The sequence below is a fragment of the Cynocephalus volans genome, chromosome 4, assembly GCF_027409185.1.
Source record: "Cynocephalus volans isolate mCynVol1 chromosome 4, mCynVol1.pri, whole genome shotgun sequence".
Classification (NCBI taxonomy): Eukaryota; Metazoa; Chordata; class Mammalia; order Dermoptera; family Cynocephalidae; genus Cynocephalus; species Cynocephalus volans.
Window position 1 is genome coordinate 52,307,449 of NC_084463.1, and position 26,867 is coordinate 52,334,315.

Here is a 26,867-nt window from a genome sequence, read left to right on the forward strand (position 1 = left end):
TGATGATTATCTAGGATGTTGCTGTGGGTGCCGATTTCGTATGGCTCTCTCCGTGACTGCTCAGTTGGCCTCTAGTGCCTTGTGTGTGTGGTTGCCTCGGGTCTTGGGCTTCTCCAGGGAGCCACCTTTCTGGTCAGCTTGGACTCTGCTGCGCTGGTGGATCACGTACCACAGGGTGTGTGATCTCTGTTGAGCTTTCACTTCTTGTGCAGGACTTCTCCCTGTTCCCTGTGCTCTGGCCCAGACTGTTGGATAGTGCAGTGGCGACCCCACCGGGTGTGTGGTTTCTGTCATGCCTCCGCCTCCCAGGTCGCACATCACCCCACTCTGTGCGCACTGTGCTGGGCTGGGGCGTGTCTTCTGCAACCCTCGTCTATCAGCTGGGCCTTCAAGACTGCTCGGTACTACCTCGCCCAGGAAGTCTACCAGGTTTCTGCTAGGCACAGACGACCGGTCTCTCTGGGTGCCTTTGTAGCACTGTGTAGATCTCTCTCAGGACTTGTTCACCTTTGTATACCCCCAGCATAGACCAAATCTAGCGCCCACCTGCAGCCTGCTCTCCGGCAGGTTCAAGTGGACCAGGGATCTCTCCTACCACGCTATTCCCAACCAGAAATTGGTTAGGCTTTTTTCCAAACTGGTAGCTGCAGAGATGGTATCTGCCTCCCAGTAACAGGAAGTTTACTGGGGGCCGGAGTACAGGGTGTGGTGGAGTGACAGTCAGCCCGCCCGTACTTCCTTGCCCTCCCGACACTGGCTGGGGACTCCCCCCGCCACCAGCCCCGCCAGAGAACCGCACAGAGGGAGTGGGAGGGGAGACCGGTCCGCAGGCTCCGGAAAGCCCCGCGCCAGGCCAAGCAAGTGAGAGGGCTCAGTGATGGCTTAGCCGGGCGGGGCTGCGAGCACCTGGGAAAATGGAGGCAGCCCTGGGGCGGTGAGTGGCCTGGTGGTGCAGGCGGGAGTCGGTTGGGTGTAATCCCTCCCGAACAGATCTGAGCCCGGGTCACTCACAGGGTTGTGCCAGATCAGGTGTTCACTCTCTGTCTCTGGTTTGTCATCTTCCCTGTTCTCGGCCGCTGCTGCCTCAGGCTGTTCAGTCGTGGTATGCCTCGGGCGCTCCCAGGAATCTTCTTTAATGCCGGCCTGAAACCTCGAATCCTGAGTAGGGCAGCTGGCCACCTTCAGCGCGGCCCCGGCCTCCGGGATCCTGGCTGCATCCACAGCAGCCCTGGCGCCGTGTTCCCTGTTTCGAGACTCACTTTTACAGCTAAGAAACAGTTCTTTTCCTGCTCCACACTTCAAAGCTGTTGCCTATAAATGAGGCAGCCTTTGCTGCCGGGGGCAAAGTGGCGGTCACCCCCCACGACCAGCCAGCAGCAGTGGTTCTCCCTTAAGAGATGGCAAGAGGAAGGTCCACAAGTTTCCCGGCTGCCTGAGGCCCAGTGGCCGCCTTTTCCACCTCAGCTACTCCACACCAACCGCCGCAGCCACCGCCATCTTGAAAAGCCTCAAGTGCAACTTTTGATAAGTGATTGAACAACTAACAAGGGTATAGAAGTCTTGGACATCATAAAACAACTTGAATTTACAGATATGTATATATAGACACAACACCCAACAACAGAATACTCAATCTGTTCGAGCACTTGGAACATACTCCAGAAAAGACCATTTGTGAGGCCATAAAATACCTTCAATAAATTTGAGGATTGAAATCATACAATGTATGTTCTCTGACCACAATAGATTTGAACAGAAAATTTATAACTGAATGTTATTTCAGTAGTTCACAGTTACATGGAAGTTAAACAACAAACTCCCAAACTGCCAGAGAGCCATAAAAATGGCACTAAAATTTGAAACATTTTCACATTGAAAACAGCAATACATATCAAAAGTAAAAAAGGGCATAGAGTAAAATTAATATTTGTAAATGTATGCATTTTAGAAAGGAAACATCTGAAACCAAAAACTTAACCTTCTAACTAAAACATTGATAAAGGTGGAAAATTAAAACTCTCAAAATAGAAAGAAAATAATAAAGATTAGAGGAAAAAATGAGACAGAAATGACATTGCTGTACTCTGCCCACTGTAACCAGAGATTTGGGGACAGAATGGTGGAAGATGGAAATGACCTCCCTGCCCCAAAGGACCCCACAACCCCTGCCTCCAACTGCATCCCTCAGGTTCTATGACAGACACCTTTTTGTCTTGCTCATACCCATCCTTCAGGCCTGGGTCTCCCCCAGAAGGGCTCTGAGGGCAGACACAGAATCTAGAAGACTTCTTAGGTGAAAACAGGCTCTGAGGCCATTTCTAGGTCTGGAGGCCTGTACACAAGCAGAACCATGCACAAGGCAATACACAAGTGCAGTCAGGATTTCACTCATAGTGACAAGATAGAAAATAGCACTCCATCACTGCAAACAGAAACACAAAAGATGTCTTACCTAAGGGCATGTGGTACACTCATACCTATGACTTGGCATGATTTAAAAATATGAGGAATTGGTATAAAGGATAAGTATTCCTTCCAGACACTGCTTTTCCCTGAGTAAAATAAGAAAACTGCTACTGTTTACAGATATTCAAATAAGTTCAAACATGTTGTTTACAAATATGTGCCTGCGAATTTGTTTATTGACATAGAAATCTTTCTATTCACCCCATAGAGTGGCTGTTTGTTAGCTTCAAACATCAGAAAAAATTACATTTAGATAGTTTTTTTTTTTTTTTTTAAAGATGACCGGTAAGGGGATCTTAACCCTTGACTTGGTGTTGTCAGCACCACGCTCAGCCAGTGAGCGAACCGGCCATCCATATATGGGATCCGAACCCGAGGCCTTGGTGTTATCAGCACCGCACTCTCCCGACTGAGCCACGGGCCGGCCCTACATTTAGATAGTTTTGTCATACTGGCCATATAAACTTACCTAAAATAGGAGAGTAGGAAACAATCTATATAGTGCAGTACTTTAGACTTAATATATTTAACAAAATATACAGAAGTTAAAGTGGCAATTAAAGTCAAAAATCCGAAAATAAACCAAAGTATTTATTATGTGTACATATTACCTACCCACAGTTCTGCTGGATTTTATTAAAATTTTAACAAAGAACATTTTTATATATAAAAATTGCATATGTGAGGTGGCTTTTTTGGTCCATTGTACACTGTTTAGCAACATCTGTGTCTTCTTCGCACTCAATGGATTAGCATCTCCCAACCTTCAGTTATGACAACCAAAAATGTCTCCAAAGACAAATGTCCCCTGGCAGGCAATGTCAGCATTCATATTTAAATATTGGTAACACTCAAAATGTTAAAAATATTTGTAATACTCTACCATTTCTGGTTGAAAACTTACATTTATTATATAGACAGTTTTCTCTTCATTTCAAATTCTGACATAAAAAGTGTTGAAAGTTTTGTTGAAAGCTTTCACACATTAAAGAGATTTAGAAAGATATTTAACTTTATTTTCACTATTCAGTGAGCTGCCCTGATAAGATATCCCATATTTACTGCATTGTTTCTCCCCATAATTTGATTTTCCCATAAACTGATTTGGGTATAAAAGGTGACAACACAGGATTCTCTTCCCATATACAAGGACTGGTAACTTCTCTCAGAAAGTTTATAAAATCATTTAGCTGGGGTGGGCTGGATGTGTTGTGATGCAAACAGAACACACACACAACGGCTCAGAAAGGAAATCATTTCTTATATAATGTATAAATGGAGGTTTTCAGACGGTGGTGAGAATATCTCTGATTTCTTTAATCCCTTCTATTTTAAATTGGGGTGGATTGCTCCCACCTGTGGTCTCCAACTCCATCCAAGAGTCATCTTCATTCAGTCCCATAGAACATGAGAAATCAGGAACTGAATGGAAATTTTTATTTTGGTGCCTGAACTGGAAGTAATATTCATCAGTTATATCTACATTCCCCCCGAACAGAGTTATATTACGCAGTCATCCACCCAATCATGGAATGCTCAGATTGCATACAAGAAAAAAGAGTGGTTTTATTTTAAAAAGACACAGTCCAATCCATACAGAATTTCTCCCCTCTGTAAATTGTCTAATGCCTGCTATGATGTGATTCCTTTTTTATTTTTGCTTATTTATTTTTTTTGTATGTGGCTTGTATGGGGTTCCTTTGTGTTATGAGCACAAGGCTATACGTAAAAATGCTCTAACCACAGCCAGCCTTGAGACTTCTGAGAAAAGATGTTTTCAGACTCATTACTGTCATCCCTCCATATCTGATGGTTAAAAATCTGGTGATTCAAGCAACTACTTATCAAAAATCCTCAAAAATAAAAATGTAAATAAATGAAACAATCCTACAACTGCAAAACAACACAGTATAACAACTATTCACATAGTAGTCACATTTTTTCCATTATTATAAGTAATCTACACAAGATGTAAAAAACACATCAGGAAGTGAATTGGTAATACACAAACACTAGACCATTTATACAAGGGACTTGAGCATCAGCAAATTTTTATATCAATAGGGGATCCTCAAGACAATCTCCAATACCTGTGGAGAACTGTATATTTATAGGTCTTCTTGATATAAGTTCTCTGATTTCTTGAGGTATGACTTCTGGCAAAATCTTTTCCCATACAAATTACATTCACTGAGATTTTCCTTTGTGTGAATTCTTTTCTGTCTGTTAGGAGGAATTCACTACAAGGCCTGTCATATTACATTGATAAGGAGTTTTTTCCTGTGTGAGTACCCTGATGTTTTCTAAACTGTGACTTTGTCAAAAAAACAAACAAACAAAAAACACTTTTTCCACATTCATTACATTCATACAGCTTATCACCTTTGTGAATTCCATGATGCATGCTGAGGTGTGACTTTTGGTTAAAAGCTTTTCTGCATTCTTTACATTCATATGTTTTCCTCACCTGTGTGAATTCTCTGACGGATGCTGAGGTTTGACTTTTCACTAAAAGCTTTTGAATATTCCTTACATTCATATGGTCACGCTTTTGTGAATTCTCTGATGCTTGTTGAGGGATGACTTTTGGTTAAAAGCTTTCCCACATTCTTTACATTCATATGGTTTCTCACCTGTGTGAATTCTCTGATGCATGCTGAGGAATGACTTTCGTGTAAAAGCTTTTCCACATTCCATACATTCATATGGTTTCTCACCTGTGTGAATTCTCTGATGGATGCTGAGGTTTGACTTTCGGTTAAAAGTGTTTCCACATTCTTTACATTCATATGGTTTCTCACCTGTGTGAATTCTCTGATGCTTACTAAGGATTGACTTTTGCTTAAAAGCTTTTCCACATTCTTTACATTCATACGGTTTTTCACCTGTGTGAATTCTCTGATGGACGCTGAGGTGCAACTTTTGGTTAAAAGCTTTTCCACATTCTTTACATTCATATGGTTTCTCACCTGTGTGAATTCTCTGATGGATGCTGAGGTTTGACTTTTTGTTAAAAGCTTTTCCACATTCTTTACATTCATATGGTTTCTCACCTGTGTGAATTCTCTGATGCTTGTTGAGGGATGACTTTTGGTTAAAAGCTTTTCCACATTCTTTACATTCATATGGTTTCTCACCTGTGTGAATTCTCTGATGCTTACTAAGGATTGGCTTTTGGTTAAAAGCTTTTCCACATTCTTTACATTCATATGGTTTCTCACCTGTGTGAATTCTCTGATGCATGCTGAGGATCGACTTTTGCTTAAAAGCTTTTCCACATTCTTTACATTCATATGGTTTCTCACCTGCATGAATTCTCTGATGGATACTGAGGTTTGACTTTTGATTAAAAGCTTTTCCACATTCTTTACATTCATATGGTTTCTCACCTGTGTGAATTCTCTGATGCACACTGAGGATCGACTTTTGTTTAAAAGCTTTTCCACATTCCTTACATTCATATGGTTTCTCACCTGTCTGAATTCTCTGATACCCACTGAGGATCAAGTTTTCATTAAAAGCTTTTGAACATTCCTTACATTCATATCGTGTCTCATTTTTGTAAATTCTTTGATGCTTGTTGAGGGCTGACTTTCGGTTAAAAGCTTTCTCACATTCTTTACATTCATATGGTTTCTCACCTGGGTGAGTTCTCTCATGTCTCTTCAGGTTTGACTTTTGGTTAAAACCTTTTCCATATTCCATATATATTCTCTTATGCTTGCTGAAGTTTGAATTCTCGTGAAAAGTTTTTCCACATGTGTTACAGTCACAAGGATTCTCACCAATGTGAATTTTCTCATGTTTCTTGAGTTTTGACTTACTGGAGAAAACTTGACTTTCTTCACATTCATATAGATTTTCACTCATGTGAATTCTCTGATATGCAGTCAGGGCAGAATTATGGTAGAAAGATTTTCTACATCCATTACATTCACATGATTTTCCATTTGTTTCAACTGCCTGATGACAGTTGAGATGCGAATTCTCATGAAAGTTTTTGTCACACTTAATAAATCCATAGGACATTTCCCCTGTGTGAATTCTGTGAGGCACAGTAAGGCCTGATTTCTGATAGAAAAATTTCTCCTGTTTGTTACATAAATAAAGCTTCTTCCCTGTAGATGTTCCTTGATATGAGATAAGGCATGATTTCTTAGTAAAAGATTTCTGACATTCACTGCATTTTTCATGTTTCTCTCCTGTGTGTATAATCTGATGTTGAGTAAGTTTAGCCTCTTTATAGAACATTTTCCCACATACATCACACTGAAAAGCTTTCTTCTCTACCTGAGTTATCTCTTGGGCAATAACAGCTGACTTATTACAGGCATTTTCATATTCACTATATTTACAGGTGGTCTCACCCATAAGATTCTTCTTATATGTAGATATAATTGGCACTGTGTTGAAGGATTTTCCTTTTCCACTACATTCAAAAAGTTGCCCAGTTGGAATCTTGCAGTGCTGAATAAGATGCTCCTGATGTCTCTGTGATTTCTCACATATATTGTACTCATCAGGTTTCTCTCCAGCATGCATGGCATCAGTCTCTGGAAGAAGTGCATTCTGACATATGTTAAACTCCTCATGCCCCACTCCTGAATAGTTTCCATTATTTACAACCAAATTTAAAATATGCTTTGAACTCAAATTAAATGATTTTCTTAACTCCACTCTCTCCTCAGTTGATCGGTTGCCATTGATGGTTACACCCTGCCACAAGCATCTACCATGACTTTCTTGGCTCCTCTCAATTAGGTCAATGATTACCTGGACATCTGAAATGACAAAAACAAACAAACGAACAAAACCCCATATCCATGAATCACACATAAGCATGTCTTATTACATGCTCATGTAAAGGTAGAGAAGTTTCTCCCAACCCAAGTAATAAAAGATTTTGTAAAAATCAATAATGGGTGTTGGTTTCATGAGCATATGGATTTTCTTCATACTGACATAATACTATGTTGTATCAATATATTTTCTAAAAATATATCACAATGTTCTTTGCTTCCTTATTCACTTTTTTCTTTTTTAAATGATTAAATACTTGATAATTTTTACCTTTTTCCTAAATGTAGATTTCAAATAATTACTTATCATCTTCCATTTGTTTACAGTTTTTACTCAGTTTTATTTTTATAACAATAGTGGTCATCTCCTGCTGCTCTTTTTCTCATTCTTCTGTTTTGAATATGACTAGGTTCTCCTTCATTGGCTACTTTCAGGTGCAGAATGATCCAATTTTTCACCACATACGGAAGAGAATGACTTAGGTTAAGAATTTTGCATTAATGTTTTTTTTTTTTTTTTTTTTTTAAAAGATGACCGGTAAGGGGATCTTAACCCTTGACTTGGTGTTGTCAGCACCACGCTCAGCCAGTGAGCGAACCGGCCATCCGTATATGGGATCCGAACCCGGGGCCTTGGTGTTATCAACACCACACTCTACCGAGTGAGCCACGGGCCGGCCCTGCATTAATGTTTTTATACTTTTTATTCTTCCCTAGGAAATCGCTATAGGCATGTGGAAGATTTTCAAATAATAAAATCTCCTTTTTCCCACCCTAAACAGAGCCTCAAACAAATTACTCACATAACCTGACTTCCTATGCTTCTCAAAGCCATTATTATACAGGAAACTTCAGTCCAACCCTACAGACACCCTGCTGGCCTAAAATATTTGTTTCTGCAACCAAGGCTGTGCACACCATCTTTGAAAAAGGTGCTTTTGACTCCTTATAAAATCAACCTGTATTATTATCTTCCCAAACTCTGGAACACACTCTCCCACTTGATAATTCATTGCTCATGAAAGCTTTAGTATTATGCACTGTAGCTATGGATGGCTGCTTGTCTCATAAAAAATAGAGTCTCCTGTACATTTCTAAATTTCTTTGTTGTCTTAGAATGACTTCTATAAAGAGAAGAGGAAAATACTAACTTCAAATTCCACTTCCAAACAGCAATCTCAGTCTCTCAACTTGAAACCCTTGGTTCACTTGACCTGACACCATGAGTCTCCTGCTTATTCTATAAAGTCCTGGACTATCCTTTTCCATGCCTCTATGTTAGGTCTGCCTCAGCTCCATAATTTCTGATATGGTGGGACAGAAGGCTCGTACCTTGATCTCTTTTCTTATTTTCTTATCAACTTCCTATGTGATACCATGCACTATTTTTGGATTCTGCCAAGAATCCCCACCAGAAACAAGGCTCTTACCACATGCAGCCTTGACCTTGGAATGCTCAGCCCCCAGAACAGTAAGAGACAGAGTTTGTTTCTTCATAAATGACCCAGTTTCAGATATTCTGTTCTAAGTAAGACAAAAGGACAGAGTCTGAAAAACTATGTCCATGAGAGTGCAGGACATGAGAGCAACTGAGAATACTGAAAAAGTGAATAGCAAAAATAAATGTCAAAGAAGAGAAATGTAGGGATTATATTTTAGGAGAATACATTTTTTAAAACAGCAAAATAAAATACAGAGATATATATGTGTGAGTCCATCTAAGAGATTATTTAATACATGTGTTTGATGCAAGGAGATGGGCCACCCTCAGTTCAGGCATCTGTGGAAAAATTGCTAGAAATAACAAAGAACATAGCCAAGATCTGCTGGGTTTTACTCTTTCTGGCCTCTGCCCAGGATGTGCTTACTAACCTGGGAGGCTCTGGTTTGGGTGTTCTTCTATCATCCATGGCTCTGCTCCTTTCTCCAACTTGAGGATCATGTCAGGTTTACTAATGCAGCGCCCTGTTAATGGGAAGTAACATAGGACTTTATAAAACTGCAAAGCCAGGTACATGGAAGTTTGACAAGTGTTCAGCTCCAGAAATTACACAATAAAGAGGCCAATTTGAATCTTTTGTTAGAGAGTCATGACATGTTTTTCATGCAATGTAATGTTACCAAATAGCATAAAACCCTATAAACCATTCCTATTTTTATAAAAAAAAAATAACAAAGTGTTTCTCCTGAATGTTACTGGGGCGTTTCACTCACCCAGTGAAACCAGGCTGCCATACGTCTCCAGCATCACATCCCTGTACAAAGTCCTCTGAGCATCATTCAAGTCCCTCCACTCCTCTGAGGTGAAGTCCACAGCCACATCCTCAAATGACACCAATTCCTGTAATGGCACATTGATCTCAAATCAAGCCACCAGCCCTAGGTCACAAAACAGGAATCTAACGGTTCACACTTCTGCGAGTGTGTCTTATGTGTTAAATAAGTTGCTGCTTTTCTGTTCTCCATATGGTAGAAGGGAAAAAAAAAAACCAAGCAGGATTATCCTATCACTGTAACAATATATTAATTACTAAAAATATGATTACAAAGCTCACCTTATAGCTAAGAACCATCATTGTTACTAGTAATAAAAGTGTGAATAAAATGCTGCTTCTCCAAGAAGTTTCTAATCAGGTATGAAGACATAAGTATAAATACATATCTGAACCAGTGTGTCAGATTAACAAATTTTGACAAAAGTTCAATAGAGAATGGGGTAAGAAAGACAAAATATATTTGGATGTTGCATTCTGTTCACACTTCACTGAAATGCCAAAGATATTAAGCTCTTCTATGTGAACCACATGTTCTCATGAGTATGAGGCAACAACAAAACTGCAGTCACAAGAACAAAGGAAGACACTCCACATTAATGGAACTACACATGGCACCATATCTAAGTGAATGCTCATGGGTGGTGATAACAGGTACACTGTGAAAAGAACACATTATGGAATGCTTCTGCATTTAAATATTTTTCTATTTCAAAAAGTAAAACATTATATGCAATTGCTATTTTTTAATTACTTATAAACTGAAAATATGCACAAAAGCTGTCAAAATTTCCTTCCCACATGCAAATGATTGCTTGTGTCTGCATGAGAGAGAACACTGCCACTCTGTAGACACAGAGTATAAATAATGTGGTTTTGTAAATACAAACCAGTTATGTACTAGATTTACAATTTAGTAGTTATCCACTAGAAGGAGAATGGAAAAAGCTTTAGAGAGTCAGAGCAGAAGAAAACAGGGTGGTGGAAGACCAGCTGCATTAGAACATAGAGCAAGCCTGGTTAGCTAGTTCACTTGGGATAGCTTGCTTCTCACAATACTAAAGTCACAGGTTCAGATCCCCATATAGGCCACCCAACGGAAAAATAAATAAATAGTGCACTAAGCATACAGAAGAAGAAAGTAATACGGAAACAAAAAGTAGGAAGACACTGCAGTACTATATTCCTGTGCAGAAAATAAAATAGTTTTACTCTCAGGCTCCCTACATAATCACAGCTAGTTAGGTACTGGCACTGTGAAGTGTAGCTCTTAGAACGACAGAATAATATAGTGGGCAGAAATAAAACAGACTTGAATACATTACATTTGAAATATCTGTTCGAATGTCTAAATGGCAATTAGACACATGATTCCAGAGTTCAAGAGAAAGATCTAAGCTGAAGACAAAGACTGGAAATGTATTAGTCCATTTCTGATGCTTATAAACAAGATACCTAGAAGTGGGTGATTTGTTAGAAAATGAAATTTACTGCTTGCAGATTCAAAACCTTGGGAGTCAAAAGTCCAGGGAACACAGCTGGTGAAGGCCTTGGTGGAGATGACAGTGCCCACCATTATTAACTCATTCATGATGATATGGTCCTACAATCTAATCACATCGTTAAGGCTCCATCTTTCAAGCACCATAAGAGGATTTCTCATGATCTTAACACTGTCAAAGTGGGGGTCATGTTCTGGGGGGACATGGGGTCCAAGGCAGGGAAACATCAAAATTTCAATATTACCTGAAGCCATCAGAATGAGTGAGCAAGCCTAATACATTCCAAGTAAAAAACAAAACAAACTCTGAGTGAAAATCCTTTAAATAATTACATAGATATTAGAAAGATACACAGGGGTAGGCAACTAGCCAGTATAGAGATCAAACTCTGGTCCTTGATAGTATTGGTACCACACTCTCACCAACTCAGTACACTGAACACAGCTGAAAAAAAAACCTCTGGGTTTGAGAACTGATCAAAGAAATTAAGATGAAAAGCATACACACAAGAAAAAGACAAAAAGAACAAAACATAATATCTGAAGAGTTACACAATTTCAAAGTAGTAACAGAGTAATGAGAAATCCAGCAGAAGAGATGGAGAAAAAAATAGAAGAAACATTTAAAACAATAACATCTGAGAAATTCCACAAATTAATATCAGGCACTACACCAAAGATAAAGGGAGTTAACAGAGATCCAGATAAATGCCAAAAAGTCTACAGCTAGGCATATAGTTCTCAAACTTCAGAAAATCAAAAATAATGAAAAATCTGACCGAAGCTAGAGGGAGGACAAATATTTTACCTAAAAAGAAACAAGTTTAGAACTACAACCAACACCTCATTAGAATCCATGTAAGGAGAGAATACAGTGAAATATTCAAACAGTTGGTTAGAGAAACCTACAACCTAGAGTCCTGTACACTATAGAATCACCCTGTAAAAAAGAAGAAAAAATACAGACTTTCTCAAACAAAAATTGAGAGAATCTGTTGCTAGTACACCTGTATTGGAAGCACTCTAAAAAAAAAAAGTTACAGAGAAGAAAAAAGATATAGGTTAGAATCTGGATATACATAAAGAGAACTAAAGAAATAAGTGAAGGTTCAATAAAAGGCTTTTTTTTTAAGTTAAGTTTTTTTCATTGCAACATAGTTGATTGTACATATCCTTGAGGTAAAGAACTGGATATCTATATGTGTGAAATATGTGATGTTCAAATCAGGATATTTATTATACTATATTTATTATACCGTGTAATCAATTTTTGTGACCCTTGACAAATACCTCCTTCCCACCATGCTCCTCAGCATTTCCTCTCTAGTAAACCTAGTTCTCTTTTCTTCTCTTGATGTTCAGTGCAATATTGTGACTGTTACATATTTCTTTTAATTTTTTAGTTATTTATTTACTTACTTTCTTAGCTTTCACATATAAGTGAGGACACGCAAAATTTTTCTTTCTGCACCTTGCTTATTGGACTTAACATATTTTTTTCTAAGGGAGTACAGGTGCCCCTTCTACATGATTATTTCCAGTCCTTTGAATGTATACCCAGCAGTGGGATTGCCAAGTCATACGGCAGTTCTATCTGTAGTTGCCTGAGAAACCTCCACATGGCTTTTGATAATGGCTGCACCAATTTAAAATCCCATCAACAGTACAGTAGGGTTCCTCTTTCTCCACATTCTCACCAGCATTTTTTATTCTCTGCCTTTTTGATAGGTGCCAGTCTAAGTGGAATGAAATATTTTGATGTGCCTTTTACACATCCTGGATGCTGAGTGATGTTGAGCATTTTCTCCTGTATCTGTTGGCCACTTTGTATATCTTCCTTTTGGAAATGCCTATTCAGCTCTTTTGCCCATTTTTAAAATCGGACTATTTGTTACTCTACTTTTAAGTTGTTTCAATTATGTGCATATTCTGGATATTAATCTTTCATCAGATGCATAGTTTAAAAATAATTTCTCCCACTCTGTATGTTGTTCTTTTCCTCTGTTGTTTCTTCTGCTGTCAAGCTTTTTAATTTGATATAATCCCATTTGTTTTTTCTTTCGTTGCCTATGTTATGGGGTCCTATTCATAAAGACTTTGCCCAGTCCTGCTTCCTGAAGTGTTTCCCTTATAATTTCTTTTAGGAATTTTGTGCTTTCAGGTCTTACGTTTAAAATTTAAATCCATTTCTTCCAATTGAAGAGCATGGAATATCTTTCCATTTTTTGTTGTCTTTCTTCACCTGCTTCACTGACTGTATTCCAAGGTATTTTATTTTTTGGGTGACTATTGTAAATGTAATATAGCTTTCTTGATTTTTTTTCTGCTAGTTCAAAATCACTACTGATTTATACATGTTGATGTATCCTGCTACTTTACTAAAATTGTTTACTGACTCTAAGATTTTGGGGAGACCTTTTAGGCTTTTCTGAATATAGGATCATGATATCTGCAAAAAGGGACAATTTGACTTTCTTTTTTCTGTTTAGGATGCCCCGGCTTTTTTTTCTCTTGCCTGATTCCTCTGGCTAGTACTTTCTATACTATGTTAAGTAACAGCTGAGGGTAGATATCCTTGTCTTGTTCCCATTCTTAAGGAAAAGTTTTCAACTTCTCCCCATTCAGAATGCCAATGACATTAGGTTTCTCATGTATGGCTTTTATTGTGTTGAGATACTTCCCTTGTATAAGTAATTTTCTGACACTCTTTACCATGAAGTGATGTTGAATTTTGTCAAATGCTTCTTCAATGTGTTGAGATAATCACATGGTTTTTCTCCTAATTTTGTTGATGGAGTGTATCACATTTACTGACTTGTGTATGATGAATGATTCTTACATCCCTGGGACGAATCCAACTTGATCGTGATGTATAATTTTCTAGATGTGTTGCTGTGTTCTATTTGCTAATATTTTATTGAGGATTTTTCCCATCTATATTCATCAAATATAGTGGCCTATAGTTTTATTTTTGGTGGTATCTTTATCTGTTTTTGGGATCAGGGTGATGTCTGCCTCATAGAATGAGTTTGGGAGAATGACCTCTGTTTCAATTTTTTGGAACATTTTCAAGAGAATTGTTATTAACTCCTCTTTAAAGGTTTGGTAGAATTCAGCAGTAAAGCCATCTGGTCCTGGCATTTTTTGTTGGGAGAGTGCTGATTACTGCTTCAATCTCATTGATTGTTATTGGTCTGCTCAAGTTTCCTATTTCTTCCTTGTTCAATCTTTAAAGTTTGTATGTATCCAGAAATCTCTCCATTCCCTTCAGGTTTTCAAATTTATTTTAATATTGTCACTTATAACAGTGTCCAATGATCCTTTGTGTTTCTGTGGTATAGGTTTTGACATCTTTTTCATTTCTAATTATTGTTACTTGTGTCTTCTCTCTTTTCTTTAGTTAGCCTACCTAAAGGTGTGTCTATTTTGATTATCTTCTCAAAAAACAACTTTTTCATTGATCATTTGTATCATTTGGGGGATTCTAAATCATTTAGTATTGATATGATCTTAACGGTTTCTTTCTATCTACTACTTTTGGGGTTAGATTGTTTTTTATTTTTCTAGTTCTTTGAGATATAGTGTTCGATTGTTTATTTGCAGCCCTTCTATTCTTCCAATATAAGCATTTATCACAATCAATTTCCCTCAGTATTGCTTTTGCAGTATCCAACATGTTTTGGTTTGATTAGTTTCAAGAAATTTTATGATTTCCAGTTTAGTTTCTTCTTGGCCACATAGGTCACACAGGACAACGCTGTTTAATTTGCATGTATTTGTAAACTTTCCAGAGTTTTGTTTGTTACTGATTTCTAGTTTTAATCCATTGTCTCCAGAAAATACAAATGAGATAATTTCAATTTTATAAAAATTTGTTGAGACTTGACTTGTGACCTAACATGTGGTACATGTTCCTTGTGCTGATGAGAAGAACATGTATTCTGTGGTTGCTGGATGAAATGGTCTATGGATGTCTGCCAAGTCTAATTGGTCTAAAGTACAGTTTCATTCATGTTTTCCTGTTGATTTTTCACCTAGATGATCTGTTCAATGATCAGAGGGGAACTTATGTCCCCAACTATTATATTAGAGTCTATCTCTTTCTTTAGGTCTAATAGCAATTGCCTTACTTATCTGGATACTCCAATGTTGTGTGAATATATGTTTGTGATCATTATGTCTTCTGACTGGATAGATCCCTTTATCATTAATCCAATCATTCAGTCTGTGTCTTTTGAGTGAGATATTTAATCCATTTACATCAAGAGTTACTATTTAAACATGTCGACTTACTCCTGTCACTTTGATTTTTATTTCAATGTTTTAAATACCTTTTGTTCCTTTATTTCCATTTTATAGTTTGTCTTCTGTTATTTTTTTGAGGTGGTTAGATAGAAGAATTTTCTCTTTAACATTAGCATTTCTGTTCTATTGCTGGGTTTTATTATTTTCTATTCATGCTAATAATTATTGTTGTTCAGATATGAGATGCAGTACTCCCTTGAGAATATCTTGTAGGGTTGGTCATGTGGTTGTGAACTCCTGTACTATTGGTTTTTGTGGGAAATATATTCTTTCTCCCTCATTTCCAAAGGATAGACTTGCTGGGTCTATTTACAGTCTTTGCTGGCAATTTTTGTCTTTCGGTATTTTGAATATATCACCCTGTTCTCTTCTTGCCGTTAGGGTTTCTGATGAAAAATCCATTGTTAGTCTGATGATGGTTCTTATAAGTGACTTGGTGTTTTTTGCTTGTTGCTTTTAAAATTCTCTTTGTCTTTGAGCTTTTTCAATTTCATTCTAATGTACCTTGGAGGTGATCTTTTTGGATTGAATTGGTTCTAGGATCTTTGAGCCTCCTCAACCTGAAAATGCACTTGCTCCCTATACCTGGGAATTTTTCTGCTTTTATTTCACTGAATATATTTTCAATGCCTTTTCCTTTTCCCTACCCTTCTAGAACACCCATCATTTGGATGCTTGTTTGGCTTATGGTTGTCTTATTCTATTTGACTTTCTTCTTTTCTAAAAATTCTTTTTTTCTTTGTTTCTTCTTTTTTAATTTTTTGGATCCACTTGTGTTATTTTGTAAAGGCTGCCTTCAAGATCATGAATTCTTTCTTCTGCTCATTCTAGCATGCTGTTAAAGCTTTTAGTTGTGTTTCAAATTTCATTTAATGACACTTCCAGTTCCACGAGTTCTGCTACATTCTTTTTTTATGGCAATAGTCTCTTTGTACCCTTCCTCCTTCAGATCCTGGATACTTTTTCTCATTTTGTTGCTCCTTCTGAGTCATCTTCTATCTCACTGGGTTTCCTTTTCAGTCATTTCAGGGACTTCTTGCTCTATATGGTCTGATACATGAAAATTATTATATTCCTTTGGTAGCATCATAAGTTTTATTTTTCAAATTTCTCGTATCTCTACATTGGTCTCTAGTCACCTGGCAGAGCAGTTGCTTTGTCCTAATACTCCAGAGTGCACGTTGAGGAGAGGGAGTTCCTTTTGTTGATGTGTTTCGTACTGACTAGTAAATGGGTGCTTTAGTACTGGTTTCAGGTAGATGCAGTAGTGTAGTCTCTGTGTAGGCACTTTGGCAAAATTCAGTGTTCGGATTGTACATGGGTATAAAAATGAAAATAAATAACAAATCTCAAAAAATTTTTAAAAAATATTTATAAGAAATGAAAAATGCAACTTATCTTAATTTGTGGGATGCAGTAATAGGAATCCTTTCAAAAAATGTATAGTATTGAATGCATATATTTTTTAAAAAGAAGAAACACCTAAAATCAATAAGCTAAGATTATATCTTTGGAGCCTACAAAAACAGCAAATTAAATTAAAAGGAAGCCCAAAAAATAAAAATTAGAACAAAAATAAAATCAAGAGGAAATTAAGAGAAAATTGTCAACAAAAAAGTTGATTGTTCAAAATGATAATAAAATTGATAAGCCTACAGCTAGGCCAATTAAAACATAATGACAGAACAGAAATTACTAATATCAGAAATGAATAAGAGGACATCACTACAGAGCCTGTGGACATTAAAAAATAAATACTATGAACAACGCTGGGCACAAATTTGATAACCTAGATGAAATGGACCAATTCCTTGAAAGACACAATTTCCCCAAATTCACACACACTAAAATGCAGTATTAAAATAGGACTATATCTACTATGAAAACTGTGTAAAAAAAAAAATCTTCAAAACAGAAAGCATCTGGGCCTGATGTGTTTACTGGGGAATTTGCCCAAACATTTAAAAGGAAGAAATTATACCAACTCTCTACCACGATATCAGAGAATAGATAAGATACTTCACAACACATTCTACAAGGACAACACTAACTCAATTCCAAAACCAGAGAAATATATTACAATAAACTACAAACCATTACGTCACGTGAATGTACTAGTATCTTCAAGAAAATATTCAAAAACCTAATCAAACAATGTTTAAAAAGAATTATGTAACACAACTAAGTAGTATTTATCCCAAGATGGCAAGGCTTGTTCAATACTTGAACATCAATTAATTTAACCCTTCACATCAAAACACTAAAAAGAAAGAAATTAGATGGTTATATCAACAGATTCAGAAAAAGCGTTTCACAAAATACAGTGCCAATTCATCATAAAAACTCTCAGTAAATTAGAAATGGAGGGGAACTTCACAATTTGATAAAGAATATCTATAGGAAATTGCTAGCATTATTATTCATGGTGAAATACTCAAAACTTTTCCAGAAAACCAGGAAGAAGGGAAGAATGGGCAATCTCATCACTCTCACCATTGCAGTAAAAGTACTTCATACTGCAATAACAGAAGAAAATGAAACAAAAGATTACAGACTGGGAAAAATAAATCGATAAAATTGTCTTTGGCTGTAGATGATATGAGTATGTATGTAAAATATTCTAGTAAATAAATTAAGGAACTCCTGGAATAAGTGATTGCAGCAAGATTGCAGGACACAAGGTTAATAAACAAAATTTTATCATGTTTCAACATACCAGCAATGACCAAATAGAATCTGAAATAAAAAACACAATACTATTTGTCAGAACCTCAAAAAATAAAATAGTTGCAAATAATCTATGTCATAAGAAATTAACATCAAAAATACATAATGAAAACACCTTCCACAGCTATACAACAAAAAACAAGTAACCTATTTAAAAAATAAGCAAAGGAGTGGGCTGGCTGGTTAGCTCAGTTGGTTAGAGAGCAGAATTGTAACACTAAGTTCAAAGGTTCAGTTCCCCATACCAGGCAGCCACTCCAAAACCACCCTCCAACAATAAAATAGCAAAAAAATTGAATAGACATTTCTCCAAAGATGATACGCCAATGTCTAAGAAGCACATAAGATGCTTAACATGATTAATCATTAGAAAATGGAAAACCACAATGGAATATTGCTTCACATTCAATAGAGAATACCAGGTTCCAGTGAAATTGGAACTCTAGTATGTTGTGGGTGGCAATATAAAATGGTGCAGCCCCTGTACCACTTTTAAAATACACACTGGCTTCTAAAACATTAAAAATGGTATTACCATGTCATTCAGAAGTCCAAGCTCAATGTACATATCCAAAATAATTAATAGCTAAATATCCAAAAGATATTTCCCCACCAGTGTTCGTAGCAGCATTAGTCACATAGTGAAGTGGTACAAGCAACCCAAACGTCCGTCCATGAATGAATGCATAAACAAATTGTGGTGTGTACGGAGAAAGGAATATTATTCAGCCATAAAAAGAAATGAAATCTTGAAATATGCTATAAAAAGAAACAGTGAGGACATTATGCAAAGTGAAATAAGCCACTCACAAAATCACAAGTATTGTATGAGCTCACTGACATGAGTCAAATTCTGAGAAACCATGCTAGAATCAGATGCCAGAAGTTCCAAGCAGGGGAAAATTGAAGCTTCTCACTTAATGGATATAGACTTTCAGTATTCCAAGATAAAAAAAAGTTCTGGACATCTCCTGCACAACAGTGTAAATATACATAACACTACTTAATGGTTAAAAAAAAAAAGGCTCAAGTGGTAAATTTTTTATGTGTATTCTTTCCCAAAATTAAATCAAAATAAATATTTTAAAAACTAATAGATGGAACTGTTGCTTTGTCTCACACCGATTTGTCACCTCTCTTCCCCTGCGTGGTGGAGCTTCAAAAGGATTACAAACTAAAATATTTAAAAATATTTGATTAACTGAAAAAAATTTTACAGAAAAGAGGAAAAGCAAAGGATTAAAAGGTAGATGAGACAACAACAAAAAGAAGCAAAATGGCAGACCTAAATCTTCCCCTTTTAATAATTAGATTAAATGGAATTAGTCAAAAATATTCTACTTAAGGCAAAAACTATCAGATTTGATAGAAAAGTAAGACCCAAGAATATGCTATCCAGAGACACACACTTTAAATACAAGGAAACAAACAGAGTGAAGGTTAAAAAATAAAATTATATTGAAAATACTAAACAAACACTAATTATGAAAAACTTAAGTGGAAATATTAATACTAGCCAAAAGAAGCTTCAGCACAAAATATATTACCAGAAATAAATGGAGCACTGAAGGATGACGGCCAAACAATTGCCTACTATACTATGGAAAATGGGAAGGATATCTCAACCTCTCAGAGGTCTGCCGAAGGAGACTTCTGTGAACAACAGTTAAAGTGCTAGCTGGTCTCCTCTCTTCTACCACTGAGAAAATATGAGAAGAAACATAAATTACAGAAGGTTGGCTGGCCAGATCACTAAGATGTTTAGAGTACAGTTTTGATAAAACCAAGGTCAAGGGGTTGGATCCCCACATAGGCCACAAATCAATAAATAAATAGTAACAACAAAACGAAGAAAGATGTTCCATTTTCAAACAAAATTTAAAGAAAATGTAAAGGAGCCAAATTACTTTCCAATCCAAGTTTCTTCCAACAAAATATTTTCAAAGACACAAACTACTTTGTGGGAAGAATTGCAGTGTTTTGTTAAAAAAGTATTTCCAGTATTCCAAGTACCACAGAGTGTGATACATTGACATTGCCTGATAATAAAATTTCTTAAGAAATAGCTGCCTCAGAGAGAAGGGGAGGTTAGAGAAAAAAGAACCTAACACAGAGGTAGCATTGTTATAAAGGATTATATATACAATGGAAACCCGTGCTTTTAAGAGATGTACACAGGATAATTTTTTGTATCAAAAGGGCAGAATTAGAAAAAATTTTTTAAGGGTCACTGGAGTTTCAACTATTATAACCTAAAAATAGGCAAAGAAATTGGACAACTACAAACCCAGGCATTTAAGAAAAATGGATTTTGACAGAGAATAGTGAGAGTCCAGAGGACACAGTGCAGAAGCAGGAGGCATCTTTTCCAGAGACCAGCATGGGACCCTAACCAAAGAACTAAACCAGGTGCCCAGGCCAGTGCCTGAAGGGTGCAGCCCCTTACCACCCACCCTGTCTGATGGGAATTGCCCACATGTTTATGCCATTCTCCTCACTGTGAGCTGGCCACGTTGAGGAGATGAAGATAACACGTCACTGCAAATGATTTATTTGAGTTTTCAGCCAATTTTATAACAGTAGATTTCTAGAACTCTTGAGAGGAGCAAAGTATATTTGGCATGTGGTAGAAACTTGTGGCCAGAGAGCAAACTGGTCTATTAAAGAGTGCTGCAAAGTCTTACTATTCCTCTTACTGAGAGGTGGAATCTAATTGCCTTCCTCTTGCATCAGGGCTGCTCTTAATGATGTGCTTCACAAAGAAAATGTGTTAGGAGACATGCTTTGGTAACTGAGTATAGATAACCAGAAGCCTCACAGCCACTGCCTGGGTCTCTTGGACAATTGTGCTGGGAGAAGCCAGACAAACCTGACTACCCTGAGACTGCCAGACTCTGAGGAAGCCCACCTGGCCACAAAGAGAGGGATGGATGGCTGCCCAATGTCCCTAGCCACTAGTATTCTTTCACATGAGACCAGACACTTCAAGGAGCAGCCAACCCACACTGCCCTTTTATAGTCTACTTACCCAAAACATTCCAACTTGGAGTAAAGAACAAATTCTTATTCTAAGCAACTAGGTTTTGTGTCACTTCTTGCACAGCTGGTCAATGGAACACCAAACAAGTCATTAGAGACCACAGACAGTACTCTGATATGAAACAGGAAGCATGTAGGTTCACATTGAACATTATGTCCAAAATAAATAAAGCCAGCATGTCACATCTTATGTTACATTTCAAAATCTAACTGAGAATGTCAACTTTCAGTTAACTGGTTTGTCAGTTTTCTTTCTTAACCAACTGTTACCTACAGTTCTAGTTTATAATCATACTGATGACTACTGCACACATCCATTTTTCTCATTCATTTCTAAGTGATTTCCTGAAATAGGAGAAAAATAAAATACAATATGTAAGAAAGTTTAAAAACATGATGGGTCTTCTTGAACTAGAAACAGAAAACTGTACAGTAAGAAAAACTACACATAGAATCACTGACATAAATTTATAGAAGCAAAATGTACAAATTATGAAAATCTGCAATTTCTGTTTTTATTCTTTGCATGCCTATGCCTTTTTATTGGCTCTTCATGAATGTCCCCTTGATTTCTGATGGCTTTCTCCCCTCAGACGCTTAAGGATGTCACCAATGTGCTGGTTAGAAGTATGGGTCACCAGGGATTGAATCTCATCACACAGGAAACATGCCATTCAGGTTTTTACAAGAATATTTCCAATGGGATAAAGTTATTGTCTTTATAAGTACCAACAGTTAATACCCCTATATCGGTAGTGTATACAGAAATCAGAATAAACAAAAAGAACAAGCAAACAAAAGTAGCAAGAATTAACACCACAAAGAATTAGACACAAGAAACAGGGAAGAGTCCAGGAAACACCCATTTCACTGGCTTGGGTCACTGCCTGGATGGTAGTGATACCACATGTAAGAGAAAAGTAGGAGACGTCATTTTCATTTTGGATTCATTGACCTTAAGGTGACTTTTGAATGGCTACAAAAAGCAGTCAACAGTGAGTTCCAACCTGTGACCCAAGGAAAAGAGAAGAAGTAGAAAAGGGAAGAAGCTAAGGAGAACCAAGTGTGCAAACTACAGAGGACTGAATCAGTCAAGAAGAAGAGCACAGTGAGAAGAATAGTGCTTAGAATGAAGCACTCTGATGAGCTATGTTACGAAGAAGAAAGGAGAAGAATTCAGGGGAAAAGAGAGAAACCATCAGTAAGGGCATGACAGAAACTAACACTGAAGAATTTCCCTAAGAAGATCATGAACAGCAGCTTCAAATATCGCAGAAGATTCAACTTAGAAAAAGACTACAGAATAGGCACTGGATTTCACTGTAATTTAAATGATAATTCCATGTTTTATCCATGAATCAAGTACAGTCTTCCAAACCTGTACACAATCCACAGGACATGTGAGTGTAGCCATCTTTAACCAACAGCCTCAATCATGGCACCAGGTCACCAAAGCTGCATTTGCCATCCAGGCAACACTAGCATGAGAACTGTGCAGCTGATTACACCCAACAAATCGATCCATAGAAATTCAGGAAAATAAAACGGCTGGATATTTTAAACCACTGTGTTTTGATTTTTTCTTATACAGCAAATGCTAAATGATACAGGTAAGCTCTCAGAACTCGGTATATTTTAACAAACTTATGTGGATAAAAAGTCTTAAATTGCATGAAACCTTACAGACTGCTTATTCACCACCATGTGCCTTAGTACTCACTAATCATTTCCACTGTGGAAAGCTATGTGTTTATTTACAGGTTGGCAGTCAAAAACTTTCTAACAGAGATGGTATTTCAGAATTTAGTGCCAATAAATCCTCATATCCCACAAGAATCTGGCATGTTCTCTTCTCAGATTCCATTCCAATCATGCAAAAAAAAAAAGTATCTGATTTTTGACATGACATCAGAAAGAGCAGAGACAAATTTTTACTCAACTTAGATGACTTTGAAGTCTTACATCTTGCTATATCTACATGCAAACTTTAACTTCCATATGTACATTTCCTTCAAGCTGAGGTTTGCACATTTCTGCTTTTCCATTTTAATTCATGCTCCCCATAATACCCCAGTAACACAGTGAAAAAAATGAGGAATAAATAAAGAAACAACTCACTGGAGATTTATCCATCTTTTGTTGCTCTTGGAAATCCATAGTGCAGTCTGGGAGCTTAGCTGGGAAAGGAGGGAATGGAGTGGATTAAGGAGAGGACTGTTGTGGCTTGACCCTGGATTCTCCTGCCCAAATCTCTCTACACATTAGCTGGAAAAGACAAACAAATAAAAAGCCTCCCTGTGAGACAACAATCCTTTATGGTCGATAAGGTGCCAGACAGACTCATAAAACATGCATCTGCAAGTACATTAATTGATACACATTAGGTACACAATTTATTTTGGGGTTGATGAAAACATACATTACCTACTGATTCAGCAAGGATCAACGTTACCCAAAATACGACTTCATTATTTAAACTAAAGAAAAACACATTGTGTCATTACTAAAGCTAATGCTATAGAAATATAGTTAGGCTGTATTAACTACTTTCATATCAATGATTCCACACACGACTGCAGTAAGTGTTTCCACTATAACAAATCTTATTTATATGTACCTAAATAGCTGTTAAGTATGCATCTTGCAACCCAACATCTTTTGCCCATGATTATATAGGTTAAAAATATACATTATGTATATTTCTTTTGGTACACTATTCCAGTAACAATACCCAGTGAAGGATCTCCCTGCACACAAACACTCATGAAGTATGCTCTAACAAAGAACGGGGCTTTGCTATGTGACTTGCTTTTGCCAGTGGCACATTAGCAAAGGTCATGCAAACACAAGTTTGATAAGTACTGGTCACTGGTGTTTGCCTTCTTAAACACAATCACAGTGTGAAGAAGCCTGGGGCTACACTTTTGGAGACACAGGGCCCAGCCTAGAGTCAGCACAAACCACAGGATATGTGAATGAAATCATCTTGAATCAACCAGCCTCAGTCAAGTCACCAAGTGACTAAAGCTGAACTGCCCAGCTAAACACACCAAAAATGTGGATTCCTAGAACTAGAAGATAATAAAATGGCTGGGTTTTTAAAGCCATTTGGGTTTTGATTTGTTCCTTACATGGCAAATGCTAACTGATCACCTAAGCCCCCAGAACTCAATATATTTTGAACAAAATTATGTGGGGTAGAAAGCCTTAAGTTACACGTCAAATACAATCAGTATATCTTCACAACCACAGGGAGAAGTTTTGAAAATTACAATGAATGTCAACTAAGAGGACTTCATTGAGGTTCCTGGCACTAATGCAGGCCATGTGAACCAAAAAAGGGAATTATTTGCACATCAGTAAACTATGGTGTAAGATTTTCTGGTTTTTTGGTTTTTTAAAAATATTATGTAGAAGTTGTTTTCTATAAAAACATAAAAAGGGTCTGTTTCTTATAAGTTAGTAGTGAGCTGTACAAGGGTACTTTCAAAAGTTCCTGGAAAGATATAATTAAAAGAAAATAGGGATCTCTCCATGAAGTTTTTGAAGCATACTAGGATTCCGATTTTCCCATTTAAGTAATGTAAAGTTGACTCCTATATATACATCGGCTAAATTTGTGATTTTCAAGAACAGCATACTGACATGAAGGAAAGTACTTATGTTATTTACTCTTTGTGGTGACATGATCCACAGAAAGCACTGGAGATCAAAAAAGGATAGGGACGTTTATGGCAATGTATGTTAAAGCATACATTGTTCTAAGTTGACTTGAGCGTTACAAAAGTTATCTCAACAGTGAACAAACAGTTGGTTTGATGGAAGTGTGGCAAAATGGAAAACAATAGGTAAAAAATCAGGTTGTCTAACACCAACAAATCATGTCACCCTGGGCAACTCACATTTCCTCATATCAACTTATTTTCACTTTTCTTCCAAGATAGAAATACCTGGCAAAATATTCCTGAACTACCAGAAAGAAACTAGGAAGATATAACACCATCAGCATATCTCTACATGCCAAAATTGGAGATAGGCTGCATTTGAGAGAGCTCAGACACTAGGACCAATGAAGGAAAACTGAAGGAATGGGACTGCGCTCAGAGAGCACTGCAGACAGAGCCTCTCAGCTACGACAGGTTATTCCTGTACCCCACAGAACACCTTCAAAACCTCTTCAGTGAGTAAAATTTCCTACGTCCATGCCTATTCTTCTCAAATGCACTCTCTCTTTTGAAAGTTGGCCTAAACTTTTCACTACCTCCTCGTCTCAGGTAGCTACTGAATGAGATAGCTGAACGGCAACTCTTGTGCACTGTAAGCGAATAACTGCGTGGGCTGTGAAAGCTACGCCTCTCTGGGACTCCTTTGTCTCTGCTCTGAAGCTGTCCTGAGAGGGTGCAGGCCACAGTGATGTTCTCCCAGGTGGGATTCCTAATCATATTCATAGGGCGCCCGCCTGCAAACTCTGGCACAGCTCCTGTACCCCAAACAAAACTAGAATGTCATCCTATGCCCCAATGTTCCTGCTAGAAATCACTGTCCCTGAAACCTTGGTCTGCTACCAGCGTCTGTAAACTCAGACCAGGAGCGCTATGCAGGTTGCACAGTGCAGGAGGGGACAGAAACTTGACATCCTGAAGAGACACCAAGAAACCCCACAAACACAACTGCCACAGAGTAACACTTAGTGTGCACACGCCTCACAATTATTTCTCTGGGAATTTGGGGCATTACATGAATATCAACACGCTTATGTTACACACGGGTAAAGTGAACGTCCCATAGGTCGGTACCAGGCTCCCTGAGGACGGAGCTGGAACGTGGCCTCCCGCACACCTCCCAGGCTCGCTGTCTACACACCCCCACCCACGTTCCCGTCGCCACCTGGGACCTGAGCCCCCGTCCTAGCACATCTGGAACCGGCTTCTGCACACCCGGCAGCGCCGTGCTCTGAAGGAAACGTCCTGGAAAGCGTAGCCCGGGCGCCGCTTCCCCGTCCAGCCCAGGTCCGCGCTCGCGCCGCACGTCAGGCCCCGCCCGCCCGAGGCCCACGGCGGTGCTGCCCAACAAGTGCTGGAACCTCCTAGGCCCTCGGGGTCCCTCTTTCACCTCCGCATCCACCTTCCGAGAAGCACAATCCAACCCCAGGATCTGACGAGCAGCGCGCTGACAGCCACAGCCTCCGGAATCTCCACACAAAAGATGGCGGAGTGCCGCGGAGCCGCACATGCGCAGTAGAAACCCTGACTGTCCTGTCCCATAGTAGTCCTGCGAGGGTGACGTCATTGCGAGGCAAAACTACATTTCCCAGATAGCAGGTGAGCGATGATGCACATGCGCAGAAGAAACACACAAGACTTTTTTTTAGTCCTGTGCCTGTGACGTTAGTGGTCGGTGACACTTCATTTCCCAGAATACTATGTGGCTCTACATTAGGAAACAAACGAGAAATTTTTAAAAAGAAATTTCCGTGCACGGAGTACTGTTCCCGGGAGATAAGTCCTCGTTCAATCAAGACTGGTCTCTACCCACGCAATAGACTTGTCTCTATTCCACAGATGTGGAATTTTGCCTTTTTATTAGATGTTGGTTTGACCACCTGAGACATTGTGGCAGTAATGGGGAAATTCCAATGGGGGCCTGGTATAGGTGATATAAACACATGTCTATTTTTAAACATGCATTATAAAGTGTGCAAAAATCGATTTCCGCTCAAGATGGTGAAATACACGGCCCCCAGTGTCACTCTCTTCC

At 38.0% G+C, this 26,867-nt stretch overlaps 1 protein-coding gene across 1 annotated transcript; it reads right to left on the reverse strand.

Moving 5' to 3' along the window:
• Positions 1-3,511: 3,511 nt before the first annotated feature.
• Positions 3,512-26,301, reverse strand: LOC134375012 (zinc finger protein 420-like). Its single transcript, XM_063093147.1, is given in 7 exon segments — positions 3,512-4,927; positions 4,929-5,010; positions 5,012-7,247; positions 9,138-9,230; positions 9,480-9,606; positions 23,229-23,287; positions 26,223-26,301. Coding segments are annotated over 6 exon segments (2,781 nt in total). The 5' UTR covers positions 23,268-23,287; positions 26,223-26,301; the 3' UTR covers positions 3,512-4,723.
• Positions 26,302-26,867: the final 566 nt, after the last annotated feature.